General features: G+C 46.5%; 1 protein-coding gene across 2 annotated transcripts; it reads left to right on the top strand.

Moving 5' to 3' along the window:
* LUC7L (LUC7 like) lies at positions 1-19,015 on the top strand (the record flags this gene model as incomplete). 2 transcript variants are annotated; one of them, XM_082006836.1, is made up of 10 exons in its annotated part: positions 1-158; positions 2,080-2,174; positions 7,137-7,235; positions 7,952-8,062; positions 8,737-8,880; positions 9,318-9,494; positions 10,132-10,220; positions 15,199-15,228; positions 16,166-16,330; positions 18,883-19,015. In XM_082006836.1, exons 1-10 carry the CDS (start codon positions 98-100, stop codon positions 19,013-19,015), a joined length of 1,104 nt encoding a protein of 367 aa, XP_081862962.1. In that variant the 5' UTR covers positions 1-97. The 2 variants fall into 2 exon arrangements, with proteins under 2 accessions (XP_081862962.1, XP_081862961.1); XM_082006835.1 differs by having other exon boundaries at positions 18,874-19,015.
* Positions 19,016-21,474: the final 2,459 nt, after the last annotated feature.

Genomic DNA, 21,474 nt, shown 5'->3' with positions numbered 1-21,474 from the left:
CCGCTGCTGAGGCCGGAGTCGCCGCCGCCCAGGCCGAGGCCCAGGCCGGAGCCGCCTGTCCGTCCGCCGCGCCCCGCGGCCCGGCCCCGCGCCCGCCATGTCGGCCCAGGCCCAGATGCGGGCCCTGCTGGACCAGCTCATGGGCACGGCCCGGGACGGTGAGTAGGGGCGGGCGGGGCCTGCAGGAAACGCCGCGGCCTGGCGGCCGCCTCAGCCGCGCGAGGCCCGGCCCGGCTGCTGCCTCCGCTCCGGACCTGCGGGCGCGATCGGCCTCTGCCTGCGCCGGGGGACGCGGCGGGCCCGAGCCGGAGCCCGAACCCGCCCCGCCGCGGCCTGGCCCCGGCCCCGCCGAGCGAGCGGCGCGACGGGCGGTGCGGGGCGGCCGCCTGGGCGGGCCGGCGGAGCGGGCCCGGGCCTCGCCGCGCCTCGGCGCGGCCTAGCGAGCTCGGCACAGGGAGCCCGGTAGGGGTAGGCCTGCCCGGCGGAGGAGCCCGCCTCGCCCCTGGCCCTAGAAAGCGCCCGGCGTGGCCCAGCCCCGGGAGGAGCCCGCCGCTGCGGGCCCCGGCTGCCGCAGAGAGGTTTTAGGGAAAGCTCCGTGGCCAGGCCAGGCCGTACGTACAGAGGCGTGTGTAGGTAGGTGTGCCTGCAGGAGCCGGCCGTGGTAGTTGTTGTCCAAGAAATGTGACAGCCTGTGTAAAATATGTTCCCGCTGTGGTTTGTATCTCCCTTCTGCGACTTGCCGAGTGCTTAAATTCCCTTTGGCACATTAGCAGGGCTGTTGAGGTACTTTGCACTTTGTTTCGTAAGTGAATAAGTGCTTTTCTTTCTTTGTGTATTGAGTTGCTATTGAATTGCTTCCCATATTTTTATTTCATACAAACTGAACAATTGTGGCCCCTCTATTTTATTTATAAAGGTTCAGTGTATCTTTGCCTGCCTACATCAATCTGCAAGGGAGTTGCAGAAAAGCCTCATGTTCATCGAGCCGTGAGTCACAACCAATTTTTAAAGCTGTTATAACAAAAAAAAAAGTGTTTGCTTTTTTTTTCACAAGTAACTTTAAAAGTGTAGCTTAGAAAGAAAAAAAAAAAAAAAAAAACATTTTCAGTAGACACAACATTATTCCTGGATGCTTGCGAATCCTAAACTATATTCATACTTTAGTATTACACATACCTGTGTCATATACACAGATGAGCTTTAAAATTGTCACATACCATTACCACTTTGCCTTTACTTTTATGTATCATTCCCCTGACTTCCTTACTGCAGGTGTGGGCAAGAAAACTTTTCCTTTAAAACTTTTCAACAGTGGGCATAAAATTCTGCAGCTGAGGTCTTGAAGAATGCAGATGGGTATAGTATATGTTGGAGCTCGCAGTGTGTATTGACTAACTTTGTTTCTTTTTTATTTTTTATTTTTTTGCTTTTCTGATATTGTCTTGTTTTAAGTGGCTCCTGAGTGTAAAATGTCTTCTGAGGGTGGGACATGGGTGGGAAGCACGCTTCGTGTTCCAGGCCGAGACCTACACGACTCATCTTTGCACGGCCTTGGAAAGCACACTGCATATTTGGTTTTCAAACCAAATGGACCGATGTCTTGATTATCAGATGAGCAAATAGCAATTGCCTATAAAAACTGTCAGCACAGCCCTGTTTTGTGATTCATGGCCCTCCGATAACGTGGGTTTTGGTATCTCCTGCCCCTTCCTCTCAGTAAAAAACGGGGGGTGGAAGAAATAAAAGGTTTTGGCTGTGAGCCAGACTGTCTGTCTCCTTTTTTCATTTTTGGCTGTGCTGTCTCTTTATATGGATGACAGGCCTTGGACGTTACTTGGCTCGCCAACACTGTGTTTAACATGGTGTACTGGATGAATAAATGCTAAAATAGTGTTTGTTGCCAATTATAAATGTTCCAGAATATCCTGTTACCCTCTAAGCTTTTTTCCGAGTAATTTTGGGGAGCAGGAACACCAAGTATTTTAATCTGCATATTGAGGCGAAATGATCATACCGATGTCTTTGTTCTCTTATCAGTATTCTAATGTCTCCTTATTTAAAACCACAAATGAATTTCAGGGGATGAAACCAGACAAAGGGTGAAGTTTACAGACGATCGTGTTTGCAAGAGCCACCTTCTGGATTGCTGTCCTCATGATATCCTGGCTGGAACAGTAAGTATATTCTCGGTTATAAGGAATTCTGGTGAGAACAGACGTTGGTACAACTCTTCAGGGCTCATCTGTGCATGGTGGGTAACTTCTAGGAGAGGCCAGACTTTCTGTGCCCAAGGAGCAGTCACAATATTAATTTTTGTTTCAGAGACTTGTGTATGGAACTGCTGAAGTCAGGAACTCTCAGAACTTGCTTGCAGTGTTGTGTTTTTTCTCACAATCCCACATGAAGTTGCAAGATTATTTCTCTTTTAGCAGTTTGAGATGGTTAGGGCCTGAAACTTGTCCTGCGGAGGTCACAAGGCTGTAGCTAGCCTGTTGTCCTGGGTGCTTTAGTTCACCGTTGCATCTTGAGGTTGGGAAGCCTTTTTTTTTCTCACCAGCTGCAATAACCCTTAATGCTTGGAGCTTTTCAGTCTCCTCTCTCCAACCATGTGATGTTTTCCTGATGGAATGGCAGCTTTTTCGTCATTACTGGTTGGCATGCTAATGGCAGGCTACAGCTCAGGCCGACTTTGTCTTTAGAGTTGGTTGGTTTGAGCAGTGTGTCGCTCTGCCTGACTGGTTTTTGAAACAGTTGAGTCGGCTCCTTCGCTGCTGCCCTCTGGGGACAGAGCTGGCCAGTTTTTTCAAAGGTTTAGCTCCCATGTTCTGTGTGAGAGCAAAAGGTGACATGGGCTTTTAACAGCAAGATCTTGCAAAGTATTCAATTTAGGCGCACAGATGAAAGATGCAGTCCTACTTTCAAAAGAAGATGGTGCATGTCTTTTGTGGTTGTTGCTGTATTACATACTTGCAGGATGGAGATGAATATGGATGTTTGAAATCCATCTTTACCCTCACTATTTGGCAGTAAATACTGTGGTGATTCACATTGTCCATCTACTTAGCCAGATCGTTTAAAGATACCATAGTTATTTATAGACCTTCCTGCTGTTATTTCAAGAGCTGGGTTTGACATGGGCTACCAACAAAGGGGAGGGCTGGCACTTCTTCCTCTGTGTCGCTGCGATAGCACGACTCTGTGGCAGCACTAGCAGAAAGCTTTAGGAAAAGCTGCCTCAGCTCTGAGCAGTCAAACTTTTAGCTTCTCAGTCACTGCTTTTGCAGGGTAAGATTGGAAGCTGAATACCAATCTCTGTATTTCTCTGTATTTACTTTTTATTAATTTGAAGCTCAGATGTATTTTCCAGTGATTGCTCCATCAGCCTCCATATCACCTCACTTCCAGTTCAGATTTTTAAAGCTGCTTAAATCACCTTCTGCCCACCTCCATCCTTTGTGCAGGTCAACGAGATTAGGGTATATTTTTTGACACAAGATTCTACAACAGGTTTTTGGTGTCCAAATGGCGTTTTGAAGATGCAGGCTGCCTTCTACCTCTTCTGGCACATTTCCAGGAAGAAGGTAGATGGTGAAGGGGTTGAACTAAGTGATGCTCGTGACTGTTGGAGCTAGTGCCAAAGCACGGAGGAAATCTAAGATGTTCAGATGTATTGCGAGTCTCCTGGGACAGAGCAGCACATTGAGAAGTATGTTTCTCTTGCTTCTGTTGTTAGTTGTCTGCAGTAAGTTGTCTCTTCCCTCTTGCTGTGGAGTTTGTACTCGGAAATATCACATGGGAGCAGGAAGGAAGACTGCTTCTGTGCAGATGATCTTGCAGATCACTCAAATGATCTTGCGGTGGCCTTTAAATAGCTGTGGAGCTCCCTGCACCGCTGTCAGCAGGTTCTTGGGGGCAAGAAAAAGTATCGGTGCCACAGATCTGTGTTGAAAGAACATGTGATGTCCAGAATGGGAACAGCATTTCAGCTGTCAGCACTACCAGCACAGAATGAAACTTAACTGGAATGTGCAGGCTTTCCTCGTGATCTCAGTCAGGTTCACGGGCATCTTACGGTGCTTCATTAAGGGAAGAGCTGTGTGGGTGAACCAGCCTTAGCTGGATGGGGTAGCATCCATCTCTGGATGTGTATTATTGCAGAAATCAGGACCTTGGAGCTTTTTGGAAACTTCCAACAGATGCTCCGAGGTGGTTATGTTGCATCCTTCCCCTGAAGGCATTGTTACTGCTGCGTCCTTCATGTGTGCAGATATTCCTTAGTGGGAGGCTGATTGGAGACGCCTGGAAGCTGGATCCCTTGGGTAGCTGTGCTCAGTGAAATGTGGTGGAGTCCCATTCACTCACCTTCAGATGCAGAGTAAGAGAAGGAGTCCAGACTGTAAGTAAAGCTCTGGAATATTCTTGAGAGCTGTAGAAGGCATGCTGATGTTTGCTTTGTTTAGGTGGGCCAGTGTTCCTGGTCATAAGAGCCTCAGAAACTTGTCTAAACTCGTCACTAAGTAAGCTACAATGCTTCTCTTCTTGGTCTCCATAGGAAAGGAGGAAAAATCTGGGAGAACACAAGTTAGTTTAATATGCCCATGTGCTGTTATTGGGAGACTTGTCACTAGATTGTTAGTGGCCTGTGCTGAGTTAGCTCTGCAGCTAATGGTAGGCATATTCCTGTCAGTTGGAGTATTGCAGCACATTCAGAGGTGGCATCAGCTGGTAATCCTCCTGAATTTTAGCTCCACCTAATAAGTGGACAGATGAGTCTGAAAGCTGCCCAGGTAGAACATAGCTTGGAAATTACATTCAGGGAATTAATTGTGTCCCTCACGGGGAGATATGAGTGAGCTGAAATCTGTAGGTTGCAGAATTGTTTTGTGGGGGTCTGTGCTTTCCTTTTTTACTTGGGTGAAACACTGCAGCTCTGACTATTAAAGAGCCTTCCTCATGGAAATAGACTTTCTGGTGATAGCAGTTTAGTGGAGATCATAAGAGATACTGCAGAATCTGGATTGCTCAGCAAATATGAGCAGGACTAATTATCAGTGACATCTAAATGTATTAAATCTTTGTGTGTATGGGGGGTTAAGTCTCTACTCAGGCTGTACTGGTTACCTGTCTCAATACCTGTATTATAAACCAGCCATGGCACACCATTGACTGGAGCAAATCACCATCTCTGCTGGAAGGGTGAGTATTTGATGACAGGCCTCCCTGAGACGAGAGGATTCTTTGAGACAGAAGGGCTAGTGGTCTTACCTGAAGTGACCAATACCTGTGAAAATCTCCATGCATCTAGACCATCTCCAAGGATGTGGAGGAAGACTTGAGGTTTGTATGCCAGTGAGACCTGAAAGTTCTCCCTCAGAGGAAAAGGTTGAGACATTCGTTGCCTTTTAATGATTAGGGAGAGGAATACAGAGCATACTGTCGGTTCTTAGGAAGTTGTGGGTTTGAGCCCCTTCTCTGGAGTGGAGCTAGTGGCTCAGCTTGCAAGAAGAGTTCAGATAAGAATACTTATGATCTGTGACAATTGCATCCAATTTTTTTCCCTATGTTGGAAAAGGATCTCAGCAGAATGATCATAAGAATAAAAGATTTAAGCCACATCTTGGAAAGTTATTTTTGTGGTAAAATAAGAGTAGCTCACTAGCATTCTTTGAAGAGACTTGCCTGAAGGTGGATGCGATTAAGCTCTGAAAGTACTGGAATGCCTTTTTTCATAGGCATTAAATTTCTACCATTAGAGATCTTAGCAGGGCTATTCCTGGATACAGTGTCTGTTTCTGTAGCTTGCTGCCTGTGGCCTCCTCTACCTGCTAAGTCTGAGCAAAATGAGGTAAATAGTGGCAAATCATCTGGAATTGTTTGCTTTCTTTAAAAAGGAAAAGCTAATGACACAGGTAGCTGCTGAAAACTTGAGCATTACCTGGTGGAGCTTGCTTTAGTTGCTTTGCTTCATTCTAAACACTTCTATTACTGCTGTCCCAAGTGCATTGCTTCACGTAGGTGTCGCTGGCACCCCCAGCTCTAGTTTGTGATGTTCTGCAGGGGTTCTGTGTTCATCCCAAATTAGCTGTATTTAGGTTTTTTTCTGCAGTTCAGCAAGTTGACACCTCTTGTGCATGTTTAGGTTTGTGCTTCTTGGGACTGGTGGTCCTGACTGGGAGAGAAGAGGATGGTTGGCTGGGGTACTCGTTCAGACGAGGACATGTACCTTGCCATTTGTACTGTGGCTCACACTTAGGCCTTTTATTATCTTGGCTTTCTTTTTCTTTTTTAAGAATAAGAGAAATGTTCTCTGTTACATATTGATAATGTCAAAATGCAATTTCCATGCTTTGAGAGCGTAATTAACTTTGGTTCATGTGGCTGTTAACTACTAGGATGGGAAAAATAACATTTAAATAGCATTGACTGCAATGGGAATGAAGGGCAGCATGCAAGTCAGAGCTTTCTGGGAAGGGAGATGCTGTCAAGAAGCCTCTCATTAGATGGGCTTATGTATAGGAATTAGCTTTGCTGGGCAGGCTTTAAAATTCCAGGCTGCAGCTGAATGTGGGAAGTGGCTCGCTGTAGAATTACGAGTCTGCTGTTGCTGAGCACGGGGTTATGAGTTCTCTTATTCCTTTAAGTCCGCTTGTTCTTGATAGAACACAGACAGAATGCTTCCTATGATTTGGTATCTTCCGTATGTTAGTAGGGCTCCTCCAGACACAAATGTGCTTTTACAGGAGAGCTTTAAACAGAGTACAAAGCTGTATGTTTTGCTGTGCTGTAGCTCTATAGTAGGAGGCATTTGGAGTTGGTGCCTGTTGAAGGAGATGCTGCTGCAGCATGCTGTGCCTTCCCAGCTCCGCCTCAGCAATTGCTCGGGCTGTGCTGTGACCTAGAGCAGATGTAGGACTTAAAACATTTGGGGTGTTTTAATGTTGTTCCCGGGACACCTGGAAGAGAGGTTCTAGCAAGCATGTGGATTTTCTGACTAGTTCTGTTCCTGACAGCTTTAGATGAAGCTCTTCCTAAAGAAGCTGTATTTTGATATGATACACCTGGCAAGACTTGAGTATCTGCTGCTTGTTGCCATAATGGAGGGTTCTTACATTGATCTTCCTTTTTCTTTTCAACAGCGAATGGACCTGGGAGAATGTACAAAGATCCATGACTTGGCACTGCGAGCAGATTATGAGATTGCAAGTAAAGAGAGAGATCTGTTTTTTGAGCTGGACGTGAGTACGGAGAAATTTTTGTTACTTTTGTGGAAACTGTCTCTTGAAGTTATTTGGCTGGACAATAGAACTCAGTGGGAATTTCGGCTAGCCGTATTATTTGATGTGTTATCTGACAAGAATGTGCAGCCCCTTCCCGAATGCCGGCTTGATTGCTGACGTGAAATTTTAAAAGTAATTATGGTCCTTGCAACCCCATTAGTCCAGCTAGCTGGGAGGCTCCTCTGGCATACCTTGCATCCCACACCTGCTGCTCTGTACCAGGTCGCTGTAACCTGGTGGCCTGACCCAGAAGGAGATTTGACATTAAAAGCCTTCTGCTCTGTGGTTTCACTTTTGCCAGATTTAGCTTTCTGTGATGGAACAGATCAAGTGGAAGAACAATTCTGTCTTTCCTTTTCATGTTATTCTAGTGCCTTTGTCTTTGCATCTGTCACTCATGCGTTGGAAGTTCCAGTGCAAAGTAGTTTTCATGTGAGCATCCTGTTATGTGTCAGAGTAATGGAACTGTGTCAGGTTCCAGGCAGATGACGGACTCAAGGGCAGGCATCAAATTTTACTTTTTCTGCAAAGTGTGATATATTTTTTTCTCAAGGTATCCATTCTTGAGGTTGGTTATGCATTATACAGGGATTGCACCAGCTAGCTGTTGGCTGTCAAAGCTAGATCTGGCACGGAGAGCATCTTTATTCACAATTCTTTGTCTGAACATGCAGGCAATGGATCACCTGGAATCCTTCATCGCAGAGTGTGATAGGAGAACAGAACTGGCCAAGAAACGCCTGGCTGAGACACAGGAAGAGATCAGTGCAGAAGTGTCTGCAAAGGTATTGTCCTCTCATTAAACGTTTATTCTGAAAGTCTGCGCAAGGGCACTGGTGCGCTGTTGTCTCTGACATCATTAATACTGGGAAGTTAGGCTCCACAAAGGCTTTGTGGATTCCAGCCGTCCTCCTCAAATGCTATTGTAGCCATTTTTGTGACAAACTTCTGGATTCAGAGGGCCATAGTAGCATAACGTGAACGCTAAAATAGGTTGCTTTGACATGGCAATAGAGCATTGGTTCCCGGCCCGCCCCCCCCCCCCACTTCACACCTAGCTTAGAATAGTAAATCCGTCCCATGATTGTTGTCTTTTCACTTAATAAACGCTCATCATTTCCTCTTTGGGAGCTTCCTTCATTGGGACAATACAAAATATTTCTGAAGCTGGTTTTGTGGACTCTATCCTGTCCTGTAAGCCAGAAATGTGCCACTGTTTGCGGCAGAACTGATGATGTCCTCTCCATGTCCGTTCTCTCGCTGCTGTGTGTCTGTGACTGCATTGCCTGTACTTGGCCCAACAGTCTCTTTTTGTTGGGACTCCTTTGACTTTTGGAGATTTATGGTCATTTTCCAACAACTGCTTTTGTTAAACAATATTTTTTAGAGAAAAAGGAAAAGTTGTCGTGCAAGCTTTAGCAAGTTTTTTGTCTTACTAAAAACTAATTATTCTCTTTAGGCAGAGAAAGTACATGAGCTGAATGAAGACATTGGAAAACTCTTAGCTAAAGCTGAGCAGCTGGGAGCTGAAGGAAATGTTGATGAGTCTCAAAAGATCCTGATGGAAGTGGAGAAAGTCCGAGCGAAAAAGAAAGAGGCAGAGGTATGGCGTTAGTTCTCCTATGAATTGTAATGGCAGACTGGGCTAGGCTGAGTGTGTGAGAAACAGTTGGGCGGTTCCTACTTCATTTCCGATGTTGCCAGCACCTTCTTTTTCAGTTTCAGCCATGTGCCAGCAAGAAGTTGGCAGCGTAGTGTGGTAGATGAAGAAAAGCTTTTTAGAATCTTCTATCTAGTGAAGAGAGCTGATGGGCGTGGGGAGGGATCTGTCCTCTGAAATATTTGGTCACGAGGCACTTCCAGGGATAGACTGTCAGGTTAACTGTGCTCGCAAAGTGTTTTGTATGGCACCTCCTTTGTATTGAGGCTGTTTTTTTGATTCTTGAAAGCAGCAGTGCAATTCTTTGCAGGAGTTTCCTTGGAGAGTTGTGACTGTGTAAGGGTTCCCTGACATTTGTGTGGTTTTTTGCTTCACTTTAGGAAGAATACCGAAATTCAATGCCTGCATCCAGTTTCCAGCAGCAGAAGCTGCGTGTGTGTGAAGTCTGTTCAGCGTATCTGGGTCTCCATGACAATGACCGGCGTCTTGCTGACCACTTTGGAGGCAAATTACACTTGGGTTTCATTCAGATTCGTGAGAAACTGGATCAGCTGAGGGTAATCCTCTGTTTTAAACCTTGTCCTTGTAGTTCTGAAGACATTCAACAGTTTTATTAAATTAGTACAGAATTCTTTGGAGAGTGTTTGTAGAAGCCCAGGAATTTCTGATTGCAGAATCCCTGAAACTTCAGATGGAGGTTTGCGTAGCCTCATCTTGGGTTCTGTTCTCTAATTTCTGGATAACTGTACCCTCAGAATTAGTCAAACCAGACCACTCCTGTCACTTATTCCTCAGAGCATTGGTACAGTCACCTGTATTTTTGTCATTGATATAGCTGAAATTTGTCACTTGGGTTTTTTGACTGAGACCTCTTAATAAAATGCTTGAACTGAAGTTTCACATAGTGCTGTCAGTGGAAAAAGGTCTGAATGACTGTTTCATTGTGTGTTTTGTACACTCATGGTGAGACAGTTTACAGGCTTGTCTCTTAGAGCACAAGCACTCAAAGTGGAGTAGGGAGTGGCATTTCTTGTACTGATGTATGTTAGTGAAGTTGTGAGGAAAATGAGAACCTTGATAGAGATCTTGACTAGCAGTGAAACTGTTCTTTGTCTTACTATCGGAATAGTCTCCCTGCAGATCTCTCTGACCTGTTACTGTATGGCTGAAATATGATGTGGACTTTTTTTCTAGAAAACAGTGGCAGAAAAGCAAGAGAAGAGAAACCAGGATCGTCTGAGACGGAGAGAGGAGAGAGAACGAGAGGAGAGAATGGGCAGACGGTAAGTGGAAGCTGATAACTGGCTTGTGAAGTTGGTGTTGAAATAGTCTGATATCTTGTATCTGAGCATTGCAGGAAGACAGCATGTGCTGCAGGAATAGCTGTTGGACATGCTCCAGGTGCTGTGTGAGCACCTTGGCATTCTGTTAAAGATGAAAACAAATGCACAAAACCCCCACCTTAGAGTGATTGTATGTCTATAGTTTTGACCTCCGTTGTGTCTTTGAAAGATGTGATATCCCTGTAATGTTCAGGCTTACATTGGTCTAGTCCCTGTCTTTGGGAATCTGAACATGGATAAAATGCCTTCATCCAGTCCTGCATCTGAGTGGGGAGGTTTAAGATGCGTGAGGGCCAGGTCTGCTTAAAAGACATTAGTTATGCACAATGCCCTGGGCAGACCTCCTCACTTCTAGGCGAGGAGGTGACAACAGAGTGGAGCTGGTATTTGTGAGCCAGATGGTGGGCGGCCTGTCTTGCTCTGAAACTTTTCTAAAATAAGTGAGGTGCTTTTGTGGCACATCTTTGGAAAACATTTCCTAGGGGATCTGAGGGACCCAAGGAGTTGCTGCCTCTGGTGGTTGTGGCCCTGTGTATTATCTTCTGCTCATACCTGTATAATCCTTGAGCAGTGGGAGTGGCTGCAATGTTGGTATTCTCAGGACAAGCTCTTCTGCCTCTTGCCCGCTGAACTGGAAAAACTATTTCTTCTTTACTTGAACAGGCATCTTGTGTGTAAACAGCTCAGTGGTGTGGAGAGGGTGGTTATTTGCAGTGGTCAGGCAGAGGAAGTGGCTGAGTAGGAATGCTGTTCTCGTTGTCACAGCATCTACCCGCTTATCTCACGTGTTTCTCCTGTTGTACTTCTTGCGTGAAAAAAACCAACCTTGCTGCCTGCAGAAAGCTCTTTGACTCTCAGTGTAAACTGCGGAGTGCGTTTCAGCCATCCATGTCTGAGGTGTGACTGATACATAACTGCAGTATGTTCTAAGGTGGTGCTGACTTCTGGGTGTATGTTGCTGGACATGCTAGCAAATAAATACCAGAATCGAAGCAGCTTGGTTTTCTGTGGTCTGCAGCATGGTGATTTTGGTGTATTGTGAAAATGTAAGCCCCAAATTGTTACGCATTCCCCAATTAGGGTATTTTATGTGGGTTCTCTCTCCCTGTGGATTGCCTGGTGTCATATGAAGCGCCAGTTCATGCTGTAGCTTTCTCCTGAACTGCGGCACTTCATGTAGAGCCTCACAACTTTTCTGGCATCCATGCAAGATTGTCGGTAATGCAGTTATATTTGGGAGCTGCAGAATCTGGAACTGGCTGATGAGTGCGGGAATTAATCGAAAGGGACTGATGTATGTTGTTGCTATGGACAGAAAGATGTAAATGAAACAAGCAGTGTCTTCCCATGCAGCTGCTTTGTGGCAGCTCTTTCTGAGCCACAGTAGGGCCATTTCTAACCTGCAGTTAGTGTGTCTGTCTCCATGGTGCCTCTTCTTCCTGGAGGTCGTTTCTGTGTGAAATCGCTCAACAGACTTGGCTTCTGGAATAGTCCTCTGGATCTTTTACTTGGTCTGCATCTCCCCAAAATGCTAGCTTGCTTACTCCAGTGATACGTCTGTGGTTTTGTTTTTGTGGTTTTAAAAAAACTCCCCAAAACAACAAAAAACAACACAACAAAAAGACAACAAACCCTCAATTCTTGAGAGTTTAAGGAGCCTCTTGTGTTCACACATAGCCCATATATGGATGCACCTGATTGAGGGGGTTGAAAGATCACTTTTGAATGTTTATTTAATGCTTTATATGTGAAGGGTTTAAGAACTGCATTGAGTTGGCCTAAAGTCTGAGTTCTTGCTGGTTCCATATGTGGCACTACTTAGAGATTGTGGCTCCAAAATGAGGACTTGACCCAAAGAAGGCAAATAGCTTTCTCAGTGGACACTTAGTCTCAGTACTGGGACTAGAGCCCAGATTTCTCGTTTTCTCAGTACCTTCTCCACTAGGAGCTGTGCAACACCATGTTTACGGGGTGTTTTTCCATCAAACACTAATTGGTGACTTCTGCCACCTTTCAGACTGCCTCTCTTAACCAGAGCTTGGTGCTTTAAGGAATCGCAGAAAACATGTTTCCTTCATAACTCTTCCTGTTGTATCTTCATATACAGCATCTTCACGGTGTTACTCAGTAAGAGAAGGAGTACTGCTTGACTTTGACAAGTGTTTGGTGACTTCCTGTGACATACTGTGGAAACCTGTAGATTGACTTGTGAAACTCTACCCCTCACAGACTTTATTAATTTGTCAACTAAACTGTGATTTCCACATAGGAATGAGTGAACTGGGTTGTCACTCCTAGTGGTAAACAAACACACGTCCTTTGTTTGGTGTTGCTGGTGACTGCGGGCCACCCAGTTAATCTCTTAAGACTGAAATTCTATGGAGAGGTGGCATGCCTGGAAATGCAGACCTCTGTGTTTGCTTCCAGACTACATCAGCAAACAAGTCTGGCTGGAGTTGCCAAATGGATTTCCTTTGTTGGACAAAACACAGGTGTCATGGTTTAGCCCCAGCCAGCAATTAAGCACCACACAGCAGCTCACTCACTCCCCCTGTCCCCCAGTGGGACGGGGGAGAGAATTGGGAAAAACTTGTGGGTTGAGATAAAAACAGTTTAATAGGACAGCAAAAGAGAAGGAAACAATGACGATAACACAATAATAATAACACTGACAAAGGAATGTACGAGAACAAGTGATGCCCAATACAGCTATTGCTCACCACCTAGTGTTCTATAGCCTGTCCCCGAGCAGCGATTCCTGCCCCCGGGCTAACTCCAGTTTATGTACTGGGCATGAAGTTGTATGGTAGGGAATATCCCTTTGGCCAGGCTGGGTCAGCTGTCCCAGCTGTGCCCCCTCCCAGCTTCTTGTGCACCGCCTCGCTGGCAGAGCATGAGAATCTGAAAAGTCCTTGACTTAGTGTAAGCACTGCAACTACGTAGCCATAACTAAAACTTCAGTGTGTTATCAACATCATTCTCATACCAACTCCAAAGCACAGCACTATACCAGCTATTGGGAAATAAAAACCAACTCCATCCCAGCTGAAAGCAGGACAACAGGTTATGAAACTCAGCACATAGCTTCTGTGATGCAGGGACAAAAAAGGGAAGGGGAAAAAAAATGCTCAGCCTCCCACTCCTCTGGACAGCAGTCTTTTACTGTCTCCTGCTGTATACTGATTCAGGTTAGTAAGGAAAATGCTGTTTGTTTGGGTGCTTCCTGAGTTCTGAAGTCTGGCGCTAGGCAGTGGTTATCAGGAATTTATTGTTCATACTCCTGCTCAGATCATAGGCATGGAAGGGCAGCCAGGCTTTTCAGGGGATGTGGAATGGCTTTGTGGGGATGTGTGCACCAGCGATTCAGAATAAAGTGAGCAGAAGGAGAAGAACATTAAGAACTTGGAGTAATTACAACTACCAAAAAAAATTCAGCTGCCTGCTGGGCAGGTACAGGAGGTCTTGCTGCTCTGTCAGGTTCTGTTACATGAAAAAGGAGGTGTGTGGTTATTGCCTTGCTCTCCTGGTTTATCAGCTTTTCCTTCATCTAGTAGTCTTGTGTGTTGCCTCAGCGCGTGGTTCATTTGCCTGACTCCAAGTTCAGCTCCATCTTGTTTACAGCCCTTCTACCTGAATTCCTTTCTAAATTTTGGGTTGTTTTTTCCTTTCTACCGTGATTGAACAAGCCCATTTCATTGTGAAAGAATGTCGGTGCACATTGATTCACTTAATCTTGTCTTATCTGGGTATGGTTTTAAATAATTTATTAAAATAGATGCTTCTCTATAGCTTTTTAAAATTTTGTCTGTGTGTAGCTTTCAGCCACATCTGCTGTTACAGTGCCAGAACAGTAAATGGAATATCCCCTGTGAGTCTGTAAGCAGTGGGGAGGCGGGAGCAGTTACGAGAGTGAGCTTCTAAGTCACTAAACAGGGAGACCATCCACTTCTCAAAGCCAAAAGAGACTGTTCAGGCATGTGTAATGTTTTGGTGTAAGTTGGCTCTGAAATGTGTCCACAGAGAAAGAGGGAGGGCGTATCTTTCATGTGGAGTGGTATTTTAAGTGGTGCTGAGTAATGGTGCTTCAGAAGTTGAAAGAATTGTGATGTTGTTGTTATTTACAGTCAAAAACTAATGCTTACAGCTTTAAGCTGAGCACATGAACTCTGAAGCCATGGAAATGTGAAAAAGAATAATGAGGCTTGGATGACTCTTCTCAAGTAGCTTTCTAAGTCTGGGATGAAGAATTTTCAGTCTCTCAGTTACTTTTCAGTAATAGTTCTTCCCTTGTGTCTGTGTCTCCTCTTTTTTTCTAGCTCATCTTTCCCAAACAGAGGGAAGAAAAAAATCGATGCAAATCTCCTTCTAATGTTTGTTAAATAAATACAATAAGTGAGAAAATGCTGTTTTCTCTTTATCAAAACCTTTTTAATGTGCAACTACCTCAAAGTAACCAAAATCAGAAAACTGTCTTTCTGAAAGAAAGACACTTTCAGAAAGTGTCTTTCTGACTGGATGAGGGTGGCATTTTTTCTTCAAAATGTTAAAGTTGATCTGGGTGATGTTAGACTGCAGAGGGTAAAGAGTATCTAACAAATGTGCACAGCAAATTTAAAGTCGGAAAGGTTCATTGTGATGCTTTATTAACAGACACTGAATTGGTTTGTAGACCTTTACTGTTCTGACAGGAAGCTCTGCATGTAGAAACTAGCATTTCTGCAAAGTTCTTCAATTTTTGACAAATTCTCCATGCCTCCCAAATTGAAGCTAATTAAATGCTTTAATGGCAAGCTTTTTTTTAAATGACATATTACTTGGGGTGTTGTGTTCCTGTGAAGAGCTGCCAGGGTGAATGGGTTGTTTTATTGAAAACCCACTGACTATATCATACCTTCTCTTGTTTAACCCTCCTTTCTAGGTCTGGATCAAGAAATAGAGACCGTCGAAGGTGAGTGCGCAGTTCTTCTAAACACCTATTTCTCTTTAGCTACTGAGGTTTTTCCTGGGTCTCACAAACGGAGTTCACTCAGTGCCCCAGCCTCTTTGTTTTGCTCCCTGAAAGAAATGGGAGCTACTGCTTGGACACTTCCACGGTGCTGTGTGACTTAATGTCACCTGTTGGGCTAGGAAGCAAATGCTGGCTAGCCAGGTCAGGACAGAGGGTGCTGTGCGCTCCAGACTATGAGTCTAAGAATGCACTCGATGCCTCTGTCAATAAATGCCCAATCTACTTTCATAGTTTTAATGTCTGACATATATGTTAGATAGATTGTACCTCAGATCTAAAAATACAAAGATTCAAGATCAAAGCCCTCACATCTCTGTGAAGAGTTTGCCTTAGCGGTGTGACAGCCCTCTCTCAGTGATCATGTACCTGGAGATCTTCCTCTCTACTGCTTTCCATATACATTTGGCATCCTTTAGGGTTTTTTTAAGAGCAGGTTGAAACAAATCTGCTTCTACACTGCAGTACTGTCACAAGGCAGACTCTCTTTTGGCAGGCTGCCATACGGGTTATGGTAATTTCACATGCCACTTACTTTGGCCTCTCTTCCACTCTTCCCTTTGAGTGAGGCACGGTTGGTAAGCTCTGCTCCAGGCATTGGCACATGCTTATGTTAATGGTGCGGGCTTTTTATACAAGTTTCCCAGCAAATGCAATTTACTTATTGGCATTTTGTTGGTAGCATGAGGCCCAGGAGGGAGTTGCCCACCCACCTTACGGGTGATCTGCCTTCTGTGTTGGCAGGGATGCAAGCTGGAAGGGATGAGTAGTGGGTCTCTGGATAGTTGTTACTCAGGAATGTCTGAGAAGTGGGCTCAGGTGCACAGATCCGATGTACTGGCCCATCCCCTGAGTCTGAGGCAATCTGTGTCCTCTTCAGATCACGGTCTCGGGATAGGAGGCGAAGACGCTCGAGATCAGCTTCCCGTGAACGGCGGAAGTCTCGCTCCCGGTCCCGAGACCGACACAGACGCCACCGGAGCCGTTCCCGCAGCCACAGCAGAGGTCACCGACGGGGGTCCAGAGACAGGAGTTCAAAACACAAGTACGTATTCCTGACAAAAATGTTTCTGGAAAGGGGAGACCTTGGCAACGCAGTGAGCCTCCCCAGTCCCTTAGAGCGAGCAGGAGTATGACTGGTTTCTCAAGTTAGCAGCTGCAGCATCCTGTACCAGCTCCTGGGCCAAAGCAGGATTTCCCAGTGCCCGTTCGTAGATGGCCTCACGTGAGAGCAGTAGGGCAGTAACTGTAAGATCCCAGCTTGAGAGGAGAGTCTAGGAGATGGAACTGGTTCCCTGATTTGCAATGCTAAGCCTTGAGAAGTTGCTGGTTTTCTTGTATAAGCAGCAGCACAAAGGCCTGCTTGAGCTAACAGCCTCCACAGGCCTGTAAAAGCCAAGTAACTGAGAGGCAGTTTTGACGTTGCATTTCTATGGTTATCTTCTGCTTCCCAGCTTCTTTCTCTCAGTGCTGGCAAGGGGAAGGAAGTGTAGGATTTAGGATCTGGGGGAAGTCTTCTGTTAGAAGGCTTCGGTCGAGAGACAGACAGTTCTTTAGGAATCTGCACTAGAGGGAGGGGGAAAAGGAAGCCAGAAGGGAGGAGTATACCATTCTCCTGTCGCTGAGGAGGAGTGCTGTAGTCCAAAGAAGGGCTTTCAGTCTCCTCTGAAACTCAGCAAAACACCCACTCTATGGGAGGAAGGATGAGGCAAGCATATGTAGGAGTATTAGAAAAATTGAAAGGAACCGTTGTGTTTCCTTACAGCCTTCTGAACCTCGGAGCAAGTTGCCAGGTGCTTGCTGATGTTAGATCTGGCTTTTTTGAAATGCTCCTAATTAATAGGGGAGTGCTTTTTAGCACTGTCTCAGCTGATTAGACACCATCACTTGAGTACAATTCTAGAAACAAACCTACTGTTGTGTCTTGTGTCACTTTAGCTAAGGGGTAAGAACAGGTTTTAAAGATACCCGATGAAGGGGAGGGGAACAATGGTCTGAAAAAATAAGTCTGTTAATTAATTGAGGGGGGGTGTAAATACTGTTGATTCTCCAATGGCTGAGATACTAAAGTCCTTTTTTAAATCTGTCTTGAACATGAAAAATAAAGAAAAGAAGTTTGGACAATTAGGAAGTGAGGAAGACCCTGTAATAACTATTACTAAAGAGCAGGTAAGGGATTGCTTTGAAAACCTTGAACACATTCAAACCAGCCCATCGAGATTGCAGGGGGATTGGCTAGCTGACATGCTTCCACAGAATTACTGAGAACTGGGGAGAGACCAGGATCAGTTTAAGAAAATGGAACAAAAACAAGAGAACAAACAGAAAATCCCTGTTCCCTGCAAGACTAGCTTCTGTTTTCACCTTGAGAATTAATGAAATCTGCATTCAGGTTCTGCTGGTCTGAGGTCTCACTTGTAGAAAGAGATGGAGAGCCTGTCGCAGGATCTGGAAATCTCAGGGTAGGCGAACTGCGGGCAGCAGGCATTGTTGTGGTAACAGCAAAAGAGTTAGTCTCATGAGACAGACTCACGTTGTCTTCTGGTTGAATGACAACAATTTAATGAAAATTTAAATGGCTCATGTGATACAGAGGGCTGTAAGGTGTTAATATATCAATTGTGCAGTATTTCCAAACCTTAGAATGAGCATGAATGAAAGCTGCAACCTCTAAGGTACCTGCCAGGTCCTCTTCTTGGGGCTGTAAAGAAAAATGTGCTTACTGAGTCCTAGAGTTAAAATGTGCTGGCTCTGTGTGGTCTGTGAAAGCCTCTGCCTAGTTCTGAAGGGGTACAGGCCACGAGAGCTCATTCAGAATCCCCTTTTGAAGACTGCTAGACGGTAGGCTGGCATGAATCGCACAGGAAGACAGCCTTTTCAGATTGGACCTAACATGAAGCCCTCTGCTTAATTCTGTGTGAGCTGATACAGGGAAGCACTGCTGAAAATCTGTAGCTGTCATTTGGGCGGGCTGTGAAAAGATTTGCCTGTGTTGTGGGCTGTGAATATAAATCTGTATCAGCCTGACTTTGAACCCAGGATGCTGCCAAGGGCAACGCTTGTCAGGATGCAAAGTAAAAAAAAAAAAAGGGAGAAAAAAAGAAAAAGCTCCAGGTTGAGCGAGCGTTTGAGTCCCAAGAATACAGTTGGTGTTTAAAGCAGTTGCGCAGAAAGCCACTAGCTTAGAGCATAATTAAAAAAACCACTAGAAGACACAAACAGAGCTGAGAGATAGAGGAGGAAGAAATTGCAGGCACTTTAGTATGGCCCAGTAAACTAAGAGGCTTGGGGAAGACCTCAGAGAGCCCCTGTGGCAACAGCTTGAAAGGATCACTCTGAGGAAAGAGTAACAAAGGCTGCACCATGCACTCAGCGCTGCAAAACTGTTCTCTTATGTAAAGCCCTGAGAGGGACCAGAGTTGCTGCCTTGGGGAACACCACTCCTGACATCGCAGTACCTAGGCCCATTTCTGTAAGAAACTTGTGTTATGCCACAGCCCTGTTAGGGACAGATGTTGTCATTTTGTGCATATTTGAAAATTTTTTTTAGTTGTGAAGCTTATAGAGATGGTTTACTTTGTACTTCAGATCTTCTAGAGATCGATCTTCAAGAGAAAAGTCACGAGACAGAGAGAGAAAAGAGAAGAGCTCTTCTGAGAGGCGGCACGAGAGCACAAATGGCAAATCTCGTTCCAAGAGATCAGAAGAGAGAGAAGCTGGCGAGATCTGAACTCAAACGATCTGTGTTGCACTGTAAATAGTCTGAGAAACATTCTACACAAAGCCTAAATTTCCCATTTATATTTACTGAATACAACTCATCTTTTGTAGTTTGGAATTTTTATTGTTTGGCAGATAGCTGTGAGTTTGTAGAGACACAGAGTTACGTACTGTTTAACAGGATTTTGTTTTAGTAGGAATAAATAAATCTGAGCGGATCGCTTTCAATTCAGGCCAGTGGTTGACACACTGTGTTTATCCTGATCCAGCGAACGCGGCACTCGGAGGCAGTGCTGAGGTCAGAGACCTGAGCTGCCGTGATGTTTGTAACGCTTCAGCCTTTTCCAAAAGATCTACCTTGACCCTTTGTGAGCGCACCAGTAGCACTGGTTCTCACTTAATTTTTTTCCTTTTGTTTATATATGTTAAATTCAGAAGTGGGGTGTGTTTTTCTTTTTTCTTTTGGCGCTTGGCCACCTCATTTTTATAGCTCCAGCATTTGAGAGTTGCCTCAGTATTCCACTTAAGTCAAGGCAGATGAAATTTGGCCCCCATCTGCCTATTTCAAAAGCTGTTTGTATTTGTGAGGATGACTAAACCAGCTGGAGCACATTTCTAAGATGGGCTCAAGTCTGTTTTTTAGTACCTTTACAGATCAGATACCGGGTGTAAACAAAACAGTGTAAAATCCGGACTGATTTTTCTCTAGAGGGGTACAGCACCAGCTAGTCTGCCTATTTACTGTGCACTCCGGAGTCAGAGCTTCCTCCATGGGCTTTTTTCACTTGCCAAAAAAGCGTTGGCATTACGTTTTTCAAGGCCAGTCAGGCAGAATATGGCCGAGGTGACTCCAGTGGAGGGAGATCCAGGGCCAGGAAAGGAGTCACCTCGTGTCTGTGTGTACCGCTTCTCCTGGGGCTGAGGCACCAGCTGTGTCCTAAATGCGTGTGGGAGGAATTTTGCATATTGTAACTAGCTTATTTGTAACTAGGTTTATTTTATGCTAGGGGAAGAAGGCCGCCTTGGTGTGCCAGCCACAGTCGTCACCCCGAGAATAGGTATTTTGTGAGAAATGTGTGAGTAAAGCACTTGCCGCCTGCTGAGCTGGGCCCTGGTGGGGTGTCAGCCTGCCCGCTGCTTGTTAGCTGGGTGAGGCAGGTATCTTTTAATTAAAGACAGCTCGCTCCTAATGTTTGCAGGCGGCGGAAGCAGGAAAAGTGTCTGTAGATGCTGTTTTAAGGCCGTGTGTCCGGTGGGGGGGGGAGGGTTCTGGCGGGTGTTTTTTCCCCTTCGAGGCTCCAATAAGCTGCTTAACGGTTTTTGTTTCCCTGTGGCCGTCCCGGCGCTCCCTCGGTGTTAGTCCTTAGTGCATGCGACCCCCTTCCCTGTCCGTTTTTACAACTAATTCCGCGGTTTCACGTATTGTTTTTGTAACCTCCGTGTCGGGTGAGGGGAGAGCGGGGGGCGGCGGGGCGGGCCCGGGGGGCGGCGGGCGCGCTCTCGGGATGCCTGTACGTGACTGTGCTGTTCTCTCGCGGTCTGATCGCATTAAAGATCTGTGTTTGTGGCTTCCAGTGCTGCTCGGCCTTGTTCTTGCGGGCTCCCTGCCCGCACCGCCGCCGCCACGGGGCATGAGCCGCCTGCTCCCACCCGCCACAATGCGCAGGCGCGGCCTCGGGCGGGGCGGAAGCGGAAAGCTGCGTCGTGGCGTCACTTCCGCCAAGAGGCGGTGGGAGGATGGAGGCGGAAGTGACGGCGGCGGTGGCGGCGCGCGCGGGGTGAGTGCGGAGCGGGGCGGGGGTCGGTCCCGCCGAGGCCTCCCCGTCCCCGCAGCGGCGGGGGGAGGCTGGGCAGGGGCGGCAAGGCGGAGGGGCAAGGCGAGCTCCTGGGTGCGGCCTCCCGGTTCGCCCCGAGCAGCCGGCCTGGTCTCTGGGCCGCTCCTCCAGTGGGCTCCGGTACTGCGGGGATGTCTTTCTGGGGGAGGGAGGCGGCTCCTGAAGCGCCCCCGCTGCTCGGCGGGAGCCAGGCGGTGCCGGAGCGGAGCTCAGAGCTGGAAGAAGGTTTAGTTAAGGCCGCCGGCCGGCTGGCTGCTGCTGGCAAGGGCTGGCGGCCCGGCTCGCCCCACGCTGCTGCGGCGCTGGCCGGCAGCCTGACCCGAGCTGGGGAGCAGCGCTACTCGTACCTGACACTCCGCGGCTGCTCGGTGCTCCGTGCTCTGCTGACCCAGCCCTGGTGTCTCTCGCTGTGGTCGGAGGGGTTTGCTGTCCACCTTCGGCAGCTCAAGAAGTTCCCCCAAACCATATCAGGAAGCCTGGGAAAGAATTTAATCCCCCTTTGTAAAAGCCTAGGACTCTGCCGAGTTAGCTTGTTGCTCTAATCCTCCGTTTGATCTGAGCTAGTTTATCCCGTGTGGCTGGCAGGCTGCGTAGGAGTCCTGGGGAGACGCTTATGAGGCACTTGGAAGTGCAG

The sequence above is a fragment of the Phaethon aethereus genome (genome assembly GCF_964289735.1).
Source record: "Phaethon aethereus genome assembly, chromosome: 15".
In the NCBI taxonomy this organism is placed as follows: domain Eukaryota; kingdom Metazoa; phylum Chordata; class Aves; order Phaethontiformes; family Phaethontidae; genus Phaethon; species Phaethon aethereus.
The sequence above is the reverse complement of the archived record's forward strand: the minus strand, read 5'-3'. Positions and strand labels throughout refer to the sequence as shown.